The 11,727-nt window shown below is 45.3% G+C and overlaps 1 protein-coding gene across 13 annotated transcripts in view; it reads right to left on the bottom strand.

The window, feature by feature from the left end:
- Nucleotides 1-5,826, bottom strand: part of CASK (calcium/calmodulin dependent serine protein kinase) — a 354,148-nt gene extending 348,322 nt beyond the window's left edge. For 5 of the 13 annotated variants that reach the window (XM_027053936.2, XM_027053933.2, XM_053202254.1 and 2 more), the window contains exon 1: nucleotides 5,082-5,825. In XM_027053936.2, coding sequence (XP_026909737.1) covers nucleotides 5,082-5,140 — 59 coding nt within the window. In that variant the 5' untranslated portion in view covers nucleotides 5,141-5,825. Of the gene's footprint in view, nucleotides 1-5,081 lie in introns of all 13 variants that reach the window. The other 8 variants (XM_027053938.2, XM_027053932.2, XM_053202251.1 and 5 more) reach the window with 4 other exon arrangements.
- Nucleotides 5,827-11,727: the final 5,901 nt, after the last annotated feature.

Below are 11,727 nucleotides of genomic sequence, written 5' to 3' on the forward strand. Positions count from 1 at the left end.
TCTGTAAAAAGTGGACATGAGGAGACTCTGAGAAAGTTGTTCACACACAGAAAAGCCAATGAGTAGCTCAGTTCCCTCTAAAATGGTCCCAGAAGCAAACTCCATCATCAGAAATCAACACTGCTTACCTACTCCCAAAAAGGTCTGCCATGTGCAGGAATCCACCACCGTGTTTAACAGGTTTTTCTTCTATGGAACTCCGGTTAAACCCCCTTGGCTTGACTCTTTCTGGGCCACCAGCAGGCTAGCTGGCGACTGTGTTTCTTATACCTCATGTGATTGTCACTCGGATCAACCCCTTCTTTCATGAAACATCTACTCATTTCTGGAAAATTCCTGGTTTCTTCAGGCTCACACTTTCCCAAACATTAAAAACTAATTTGCCTATAATGACTAGATAAAATTTCCCAGAAAGATGTTCCAACATAATGTAATGTTCCCCTTTGTGGGTACTGGAAACCATTATCAGTGGGCCAATCAATATATGCGAAAGCCATAGTAATTAGTAAAAATAGTAAAGCTGAGTTTTTCTTCGTGTTAAATTATATACCTTACAAATTATTAACCCAGCATTTACATAAAGGCTGCATTTAACTCAATTCTCTGGTAAACAGTGTTACTGGGATGTCAAGTATGGAATTTAAACTATATAAGCAACATAACCATACTCTTTTAATAGAGTATATGTGCAAACACAATCTGTACTAAACTGATAAATCTCTTAATATTAAATTAAGTCACTCTAGTGGACAGCCATCATCAACTGCTATTGAAGCAATCCCCATTCCGGGTTGTTCCAAACATCAGTCACTGTGTTAGCATTACACAGATGAGCATCATAAATCAATGCGAATCTTAAAAGACCCAAGAAATCAAAGCCAAACACAGGCTGAAACAAAATTCTTACACAACAAGGCTCAGAAACACAGCATAGAGAAGATAAAACTCGTATTTGGGTCTCTTGGCTTCAATACCTCCCCAAAAAACATTCTACTTTTCAAAAACTGTAAGCCTCTGAAAAGCCAGTCCCAAAATATTACATACATAACCTAAGTTTTAAACCAATGACTCAATCGTAACTGCATATCAGAATCACTTAGAGAGCTCCCAAAAAATACCAATGTCCAGCACCCACCCCCAGAGATTCTGATTTTATTGCTCTGACACAGGGCCCTGGCATTGATCTTTTTTAAAAGCTCCCCTGGTGATTCTAATATACAGCCAGGTGGAGATCCACTGCTTTAAACGAATACAGCCTTTTGGGACAATAATTGCTCTGAGGTTGATAAACATGCTTTTTGCCTTTTAATGAGATTTTATTAAAACTACTCAACTCATTCCACAGTCAATGAGCAACTGTTACATTGCAGGCACTGTGTTAAGTAATGGAGAAAGATATATATGTTCCCTGCCCTCAAGAAGTTCCTTGTTAACTAGGTAGAGAGACTCATAAATAAGAAACTGTAATTAAATATGATAAGTGTTCTCAAGGTACAAGCAAATTCAGCATGCTTCACAAACTTCCATGTAATCCCTGAGCAGGGGGTCACGCCGCATCATTTCAATTTTAGTATGTGTCCTACCGAAGCAGGAAAGTCAGAAGTTACAGGTTACTAAGAACCCTAAAAATGAGGGTAAATATTCACCCTCCACAAGGTGAAAACGGTGTGCATTTTGCTATTCTCTTTCACAGAAACTGCTGTACCATGAAGGTAGGTATTTCTGTGTTTTAATCTGGATGAATCTTCTTAAAATTTCCTTCACGGAATATTACTGATTGTACACTTATCTCTAAAACTCTACATTTGCAAAAGATGCAGTGAATAATCATGACATAAAAATTAGCCAACTTCCTGCATTTGCATAAAAACCTTTCTTTTCCACTAATTGCTATATCTTACTAAGACAAGAAGTTTTGGGGCTATGATAAGGTCCCATCATTGGTGATGCGATTTGTTTTAGTCACTTGAAAGATGTTACACAGGAAAATGTTATGGAAACAATAGGCATTCGAAGGAGCTTTTGTAAGACTTTCAAAAACAAGAAACACAAGGGGATAGAGTTTAATTTTTTAAAAAACGATATGCCATCCTCCCAATATTCATAATGAATCAGGCACATGATTCCCTCCAAGACAGTGGATGAGTGAGTGAGTGGATAAGAAGTGAGGTAGGGGAGTGAGTGGGTGCTCAACTGATCTTGAAAATTGAAATCCATTTTAAAGTATCTCGATGGAAATTTAAACCTATTAAGACCTAAGGTCAAAAACAATTCGTGATACTAATTTGGGATAAAAGAAAATCACAATTCTAGAGAACCTGGATAGAAATCAACAAAAAGGCTTCCACTACAAGTGAACAGCTTCAAGACCTTTCTGTGTAAATCTGGAGTTGAACAAATTCTAAGTTAAAATGTATGCTGTCAAGGTCCCTGCAAGAAAATCTCAAGTGAATTTCAATTTCCAGATCAATATATGCTGAGACAATTTACCGGAGAAACCTTCAACCTTTACACAGGGTGAGGAACATTATCATTACAATCTTTACCATGAAGGCTACCTTGAATTCATTATTTCACGAAATGGCATATTATAAATGGCACTGACCAAGTCCGATTTTGTAGGCTATGAATGAGATTTCACGTTCACAATCGTTAAGGTAGCCACAGCGTGCCTATCACCTCAGAATTAGCTTGCTCTCCCTCCTTATGCAGTTCTGAAGCAACAGAAAAGATGAATTTAGTTCTACCAGAGGTGTTTCCTGAAAACATTCTATCAGTTATAAGCCAGCAGAATACTGATTGTGCTAATGTGATGCTGACCACTTCTTTTTGATACCTAAAGAGATCACATCATCAGTCTTCCAGACCTTAAGGAATCAGAACTGGTTACTAACATTGATCCAATGACGGTTACATTCCGTCATCACAATATAATTAACATTTTAATTTCACATATTCCAATTATGACTTTGCTGGCTCATTTAAAGCAAATGTAACTAAGACACAACAAATATCACTCACCCACACAGTCGTTTGGGAGCTTTTGGGAAACACCTAATTTACCTCACCTGGGTGCTAAGAATGAAGCAACCAAGGAGATTTTTTTTTTTTTTAACGTATTTGTCTCTACGGAACGGTGCTATCCACATACGCCTATGGAGCACCTGAAATGTAGCTAGTCCAACTGAGAAACTGAATTTTGAATTTTATTTAATTTTAATTAATTACAATTTAAATTTAGAAAGAGATATCGATTAGGTTATTAGAAAACTTTTAGATATGTTTGAGAAAACTTGGGTGTGTGAATCTACTTTTGCAAATGCAAATGTCATGAAATCTAATACAGATCAAGCATTTCCGATGAAAATTTAGCTTAGTGTCAGAGCTGAGATGTGTTGTTAGTGTAAAACACACACTGGATTCCAAAGACTGAGCACAAAAGAAAGAAAGGATGTAAAATATCTCATAAATAATTTCTACACTGAATACGTGTTGAAGTGCTAACAGTTTTGGGTCTACTGGCTTAAATAAAATATTTTATTAAAACCGACTGCACCTATTTGCTTTTAATTTTTTTAATGCGGCTATTGCAAAATTTACATATGTAAAATTTTTGTCTATAAAATTACATATGTGCCTTGCATTATATATCTTTTGGACAGCGCTGCTCTCGAGCACTTCCACAAACACTTTACCAGGGCGCATTTGGATATCCTTCTTCTAGTAGACAGGCTGGTCATGTAACAATAGGGGCAAGGAGTAACATGTCCTTGTACCAATTGGGTCTGAGGAAAGTGTGTAGCCAGCTCTACCCATAATTTCACCATGTGAGGCAACACTGTAATACCTCAACATAGAAGAAAAAAAAATGAGTTATCAGCACTTAAACAAATTGAAATCCAGTACTGCAGACAATTTAAAAGGGATACAGTAAACTGCTCTAAGGTCTTGGTTTCATTTCCCAACTGCGGACCTTAAAATAGACAATAAAGCACCGCTTCCAAAAAGAGGTAAAATATTTCAACGGTAGCTACCCAGCAATCCTTCATAAAGGAGCAAAAATTGCTCTTAAATCTGATCTCAACTTCTAAAGGTACAGAATACACGCTGAACTAGGAAATCAACTTCAGATCGCCAGCCTTTGCCTCACAAACAAATTAGCAGGATTGTGCACTTGGAACACTGTTTGACAAGAATGAAAAGGAAACTATTCAAAACAGATTTAAGGAATGGACAATTAGATGAGGAACTGCAGATTTAATTCTCAATCAGCACTGTGATTAATCTGATTCCCTGCTTTTCCCTAGTGTAATTATACAACACTGATGAAAGGATGAGCATTTGGACTGTCAGTTCTATATTCTAGACCAGCCCGGTGACTCAAAGCAGACGGCTCTGCCACACGAACCACCACCATCCCAACAACAGTCGAGGGAAGCCTCGAACACTGATTTAACAGTCATTGCATAACGAGGCATTAAAAATTCGGATACCCCCAACTCTTTCCACGCTGGCCTACACCGGGTAAGGAATTTGCTGAAACTGAACGCACCCCGTCTGAAAATGACCCCGTCCAATCCGGGCATGGGGTGAACACAAAGACATCTATCTAATATCCTGCACAATAGACACACACCCCACAATTAAAAACCCTGGACGTTCTCTCTCTATCGGTCCATGCAAGCAGAGGAAATGCAAGCTGCTCTTTTCCTTAATGGTCTGTGGTACACGCAAGGTAACAATAACCCCAACTGTTCCCAGGAAGCAACTATAAAATCGGGGCTGCCACGTCCCTGTGCAACCGTCAGATAAAACGCAGACAGCGGATTTCGGCCGGCCGCACGCCTCGTGGGGTGGCCGACCTCGGCTCGGTGACTTCCACGGCTGGCTGAGAACCCCCGGGACCCCCGCCCGGCAGGAGGTCCAGGTACACGTCTATAAATACGCCCGGGTGAGGAGGACGAGGGAGGCGGAGGGGAGGAGGGCAGGGGGCAGGCCCGGAGCGGGTGCCGGTGCGGGAGGACCCGGGCATCACTGAAATGCATTTTTCCACACTCCCGCTCCCTCGCGTAGCGACTCACTTGCCGATCACCTCGCACAGCTCGTACACATCCTCGAACAGCACGTCGTCGTCGGCCATGGTCCGGAGGGGACAGCGGCCGCAGCGTGGAGGGCTCCGAAAACGGGGGTGGGGGCGCCAAAGAGCTCAGTGCCCGGCCCCTGGCTCTCCTCCCCTCAGGACCCGCGAGCCCTCGGTGCTGAGGACGCTCGAGTGGGGCTGCGAGGCCCGGAGACTGCGGCGCCTTCCTCTGCGGGCGACCGCCCCGGCGCGGGCGGCGGGGCCGGGGCGCGGGAGCGAGGGCGGCCCGGGCCCGGCGCCGCCCGCCCGCCCGCTGCTCCTCGCGCTGCTCGGGCCGCGCTGCCCGGCGTGTGGCTCCTCGGGGACCGCGCGGCGCCGCGCTCTCCGCCCGTCAGCCCGCGCGGGCCGCGAGGCCGCGACCGCTCCCTCTGCCGAGGCTGGCTCCGGCGAGGCGCGGGGCAGCTCGGGCTACAGGGGGGGCCGCGGCAGGACCATGGAGGGAGGATCGCCGCGGAGGGAGGTGGCGGCGGCAGATCGGCGCTGGGGACCAGGAGGCGGCGGCAGAGACGCTCCCTCCTCCTTCTCCTCCTCCCGCCGCCGCCGCCGCCCGCCTGAGAGTGGGAGGGGGCTTCGCGGGACTGGCTGTCTGTGCGGGCGGGAGCCCCGGCCACCGCCTTCAGCTCCTCCTCCTCCGCCCCAGCCGCCGACCAGCTCGCGAGCCCCGCGCACCCGCCTCGCGCACACACGCCCTCCTCCCCCTACGGCCGCGCGGCTTCCAGAACCACAGGCCCCGCCCACTCCAGCCCGTCGGGAGGCGGTGGCCGAGGGACCGGGAACGGGGCTGAGCGGCGCATGCGCGCGCCACGGGTCACGTCACGGCGAACGGGCGGGCGTCGGGGATCTAGAAGGGGCGGGGGGTCGGCCCGAGGGGCGCGCGGGCGGCAGCTGCTTAGGCGGGGGTCGGTGGGGTCGTCCCCTCCGCGACCGAGCAGCGGAAGGGAACCAGGGACAAAAGGTCCACGACCGAACGCACGTTCTTGGCTCTCTGCGGCGAGAGCCTCGAACCCTGGCCGCTCCCCTCTCTTCTTTTGTAACCGCAGGAAGCCTTTCCCGGTTTTTGCTGGGGAAAGACGCTGGGAAAGGTTCCTAATGAATGGGAAAAACAAGAAGAGAGGTGGAGAGGCTGTCATTCCAGACCCTGCTGGGCGGCGGATGCTTTTAGTGCCACTGTGCATTCCTTAATGAAAATGAGGACTGGGGAAGGAGAGTCGTCCACCTACAAGAAAAGGACTAAACAAAAACTATCCAGGAACGTGTGCACCAATGAGGAACAATTCGTAGAGACAGCCTCTCCTCATTCTGTCCCAAACTCAACGAATATCTGTCCAGCGCTTGCCCTCCGTAGAGACAGCCTAGAGAGAGGTCAGGAAGGCAGGGACAGAGACTTTAAGCCTCTTTTTCATCGCCTACCCCTACCCCCAAGCTTTCAGTACCTACCCTGCTCCCTGTACTTCCTATAAATGTTAGACATGTCAGGATAAAAATGCAACTAGAGGGAGTGGATGCACAGGGTCAGCCAGGGAATGAGGTTCTGGGTGTTGCCGCTGTGCTAGGTTGTATTCAATATGAAGATTTCTGTTCAACTGAGCATGTGCAGAATGAGCCAACGCCATCAGACAGGTATATGCCTCAGTTAAGGACCAATAAAAAAAGTCTTTGTTCCTCTGCACAGCAGAAGTGCCCAATTAGTTCATATAAGTCAGCTTCTAGAAATCGTCCGGTAAAATTCTCGGTGCAGTAATAAAAAAAAAAAAAAAGAAAAAAAAAGAGATAGTGTTTATCAAAGGGGGGGGTGGAGACAGCCTATTTTCTCTTCAGAAACATTTTGTGCAGACCCTTGACCACTCCCTCAACAGACTGAGAAATTTGCCAGTGCTAAGGATTTGAGTACTAAACACTTTTTAAAACGCAAATCAGAGGAAAAATATAATTGTATGAGAAGGTCTTCCCTGTTTCCCCAAAAACTTGTGCATTCTCTAGACAAGGGAGCCTTAGAGCCTGAGAAACATTGCTTCCATTGAGGGTCCAACAGTTTCAAGTCACTGTCACCCTAAGTTGGCATGTGCACTTGGTGTCAAATGAATAAGGCCATCACTCCATTCTGCCCTGAAGTGCACAGTGACCCTCACAAGTCACCTTGCTGGCTTCACTTCCTCTTCCCAGCCCAAGTCTGAGTTATGCCAAGACTCATCAACTTCATTTTGGGGCTCGTCATCTTCCATAGGGGTCAATACTCAGAGGTAGAAAAGGACAATTATAAAATAAAAGACAGTGCTTGGGGCACCTGGGTGGCTCAGTCACTTGAGCATCTGACTCTTGGTTTCAGCTCAGGTCATGATCCCAGGATAGTGGGATCAAGCCCCGTGTCAGGCTCTGCACTGAGCATGGAGCCTGCTTAAGGCTCTCTCTTTCTGTATCTCTCTCTCTCTCTCTAAAATAATAAAAAAGAAAAGAAAGTGGAGTTAAATAAAAAAGACAATTATAGAGACAGGGTTACACCCTGCATATGGAATCACAGCCAGTGTAGATCTGAAAAGAGCCTTAGACATCAGCCAGTCCAAATCAGTCATTTACAGATGTGGGGGATGTGATGGTTGCTCTCTCGGAAGCCATTCCACTCCTCCACCATGAGGTAGCAGCTCTGGGTTTGATATGGGATTGTAACCACCTCACCTGGAGATTCATTAAACTAATAAATGCAACCCTCTTGCCACAATGATGGACCTATCTTAATCAGCTCTTGCATTCCGTGGTCACTGACCTTGAGAGGTTCAAGGTCTTCCAATCAGCACAAAGCTCAGGACTTTTCCCTTATGATCTCAAAACACTCTCTTTCTCCCCACCCCACCGCCCCGACCCCTACATTGGCTTTGAACTTTTGCCATCAGACATCTTGTACCCATCAGGGTAGTCAGACCCAAGATGAAGGTGGAATTGGGGGGCGACAAGGTGGAGATGTCCTCAGTGACATTATCAATCTCTTGTTTAGCCAACTCTCTACACTTTCTGGTCACATAAGGCAATGAATTCCCTTATTGTTCAAACCATTTTGAGTTGAGTTTCCTGTTACTTTCACATAAAGTATCCTACAAATGGTACAACAGATGAGAAAAATGCAGAGACAAACATATGTCCATGGTCACATATTTCACTGAGCATCTCATCCGAATCTAGCTCTCCCAGCTCCCGGTGCGATATTTAGTCATACAGAAGTTCTCTGCAATACACATCCCTCAGAACTTGTAGCATGCATTGTGACTAGAGGTGGCTCGTCTCTACTTCTACAACTAAAATGACCGAAGCTTTCAAATGAAGTTAATTCTTCTCTGGGCTTCTTACAAAAATCTAATACTCTTGCAACAAATAAGTGCAAGTATAAATGGTCAGGTGTCCATAACCTGTTTTGGTTTAGTTTTCACAAAGAAAATGTTAAAGTAACTAGGTATATCTATTAGCTTGTGTTCAGATTTTTAAAATTTTTTGTAATGTTTATTTATTTTTGGAAGAGAGAGAGACAGAGCATGAGCGAGGGAGGGGCAGAGAGAGAGGGAGACACAGAACCTGAAGCAGGCCCCAAGCTCTGAGCTGTCAGCTCAGAGCCCGACGCTGGGCTCAAACTCAGGAACCATGAGATCATGACCTGAGCCAAAGTCAGACGCTTAACTGACTGAGCCACCCAGGCTCCCCATGTTCAGATGTTTATAACTACATACAACAGCAGTTTAAACAAATGGGGGGGGGGCTTATCTTTCTCATAGAGCAGGAAGTCTGGAGGTGGGTTATTACTAACGCTGGATCAGCTACCCCACAGTATCATCAGTGGCCAGGTTCTTTCTTTCCACTCTGTGACCCTTGACATGTTAGCTTCTCATCCTCAGGCTTGTTCTGTCATCATCACAAGGTGGCTGCTACAATTTCCAGCATCATACTGCATTCAGAGGCAGGAATCAGGAAGGCAACAAGGGTAGGCAAGGCCATTTTGGTCCCTCTCCCATCCCTTATTAGGGAAAGAAAATGTCTTTTTCCCATATCACTGGCCAGAGCAAAGTCACATGGCAGCTTCACCTGCTGGCGACGTGGCGACGTGGATATCTGACTTTTCCTGCCTCCTCTTGGAGGCGGGCAAGAGAGAAACAGGTGGGGAATGGACTCCGGCAGCCAATCAGCAGTATTTCCAATATTAGGGAAATTATCGATGAAATAACTTTAGATCTTCATCATAATGTAGGTATACCTCAAGTATATAACTGATATAACTGTACTGATATATATATATATATATATATATATATATATATATTTAAATATTCAGAAACGTTAAAAAACCCATAAGGATGGAGTTGGTACTAGAGAAATTTGATTCTCAGATGTCAGTAAAAATCTGCAATGACTTTGAGGTACTGGCATTAGACATTCTCAGGTTGTTGGGCTCCCCCATAATTTCAACATAACACAGATATAAAGGGGAATAACACACTCTAGAGAAATATTAGCATGAGTACAATACAAAGCTCAGTGTGGCATAGGGTTAATTTAGGCAATTCAGGGTTCAGCCTCATTCTGTAGCTATGATTGTTTAAGCACCTAAATTATTACTGAATTAATGAATAAAATTAAGAATGACACTGTTCTTAACCAGAATAAAGTTATTGCCTTGTGATATAAGCAGGATGCTCTAAGCTGAAGTGACAGACACCATCAGTGTCTCCAGAAAAAGCTGCGTATACTAGGCTTATACCCTATCATACTGCGAATCGTTTATTTTATATTCATCTCCAATATCATGTTGCAAATCATTTATTTTATATTCATTCAATGAATGTCTATTCTAAGCACTGAGGTTACAGGTACAAATAAAGCAGACATGGTCTCTGCCCTTGCCAAATTTTGCTCTAAAAGGAAACAAGTAGCAGGCAAGTAATTACAGTGAAGAGTGACGGTCATTATGTTGTGGGAAGTATGGGGAGCTAATAGCAAGGGGACCTATAGGTCAGGGAAGGCCAACTGAGGAAATGTTTAAACCAAGACTGAAGAAAGGTAGAGAGAACAGCATTTGTGAAGTCCCAGAGGAGAGCAAGAGTATGCTCTTTCGGAGAAGTAGGTCATGGCTGAATCATAGGGTGTAGGAAGAAAGAGGTCAGAGGTGTTAGAGAAATAGGCAGGGGCCAGAAAGCAGAAGCTGTCAAACACCATTTCAAAGAGTTCACCCATGGGGCACCTGGGTGGCTCAGTCAGTTAAGCTTCCGACTCCTGGTTTTGGCTCAGGTCATGATCTCACAGTTCGTGGGTTGGAGCCCCACATCAGGCTGTGAGCTGACAGTGTAGGGCCTGCTTGGGTTCTCTCTCTCTCTCTCTCTCTCTCTCTCTCTCCCCCTCTCTCTGCCCCTCCCCTGCTCATCCTCTCTCTCTCAAAATAAATAAATAAAACTTAAAAAAAAAGAGTTCACCCACTAGAATACTGCAGATTTTAGTGGCACTAGAGTCTTACATGCAGACTGACCCCCCAAAGCTCTATGAATGAATGGAAATCTACACAAATACCTCTTCTCTTTGCACTTGGTGCACACTGTCCCCTCCCTTAGTTACTTTTAAAATACGGGTACTACTGTAGTAAATATGAATCCCTCCAATCATTTGAGCACTGTAGGTGCTCCACTCAAATCTCCATTGATTCCTTTTACTACTTCTGTGTGTGCCCCTCCCCCAGCTTCAGCATGTTTTTGCTTCCAAAGCCCATGCCTGGGGCTTCAGACGACTTCCCACAAGTTAGTAGAATTATTTTGCCCACATGGAAGTACCTGGGCGTTTAGGTCTCACCTATCTTGCTATTTGTGCAGGAATGTGGAAGCCCAGTTACCTTCCCTGAGGGAGAAGGGACAACTTTGCAGGTTTACTTACCTGCCTGGGCTCCCCTTGGGAATAAGCCCACTGGGCTTTGTCTGGTTCCTGTCCCTCCCTCTTCTACTTCTTTCTCTAATTCCCTAACGGTTTCTCCCCGGGAGTTCTTCCTTAGCAAACCATTTTGAACTATAACATGAGCAAACCATGGATCCTCTTATCAAGATCTGCTTTGGAGGGGCGCCTGGGTGGCTCAGTCCGTTAAGTGTCCGAGTTCGGCTCAGGTCGTGATCTCACAGTCCGTGAGTTCAAGCCCTGCATCGGGCTCTGTGCTGACAGCTCAGAACCTGGACCCTGCTTTGGATTCTGTGTCTCCCTCTCTCTCTGCGCCTCCCCTGCTTGTACTCTGTCTCTCTCTCTCAAAAATGAATAAACAATAAAAAAAAAAAAGGTCTGCTTTGGGGGAACCCAACCTAAGACAATGGTGTTTCTCAAAGTGACAACCACACCTGAATCACCTGGGAGCTTATGAAAAATGTTCAAAATGTTGATTCCTGGGCTCTATCCATGACTCACTGTATCCAAATGTTCTAAAGTATATCACAGGAATCTGTATTTTTATATGGTCCCCAGGTGAGCCTTAAACACCTAAAATTAAGAACCACTGGTCCAACACTAGCCGCTGAATAAGCTCTCTGAAAAAAAGGAGCCCGTGCTGACTTCATCGCTAGGGTGGAGAAACCATAACA

This window comes from Acinonyx jubatus, chromosome X (assembly GCF_027475565.1).
Source record: "Acinonyx jubatus isolate Ajub_Pintada_27869175 chromosome X, VMU_Ajub_asm_v1.0, whole genome shotgun sequence".
In the NCBI taxonomy this organism is placed as follows: Eukaryota; Metazoa; Chordata; class Mammalia; order Carnivora; family Felidae; genus Acinonyx; species Acinonyx jubatus.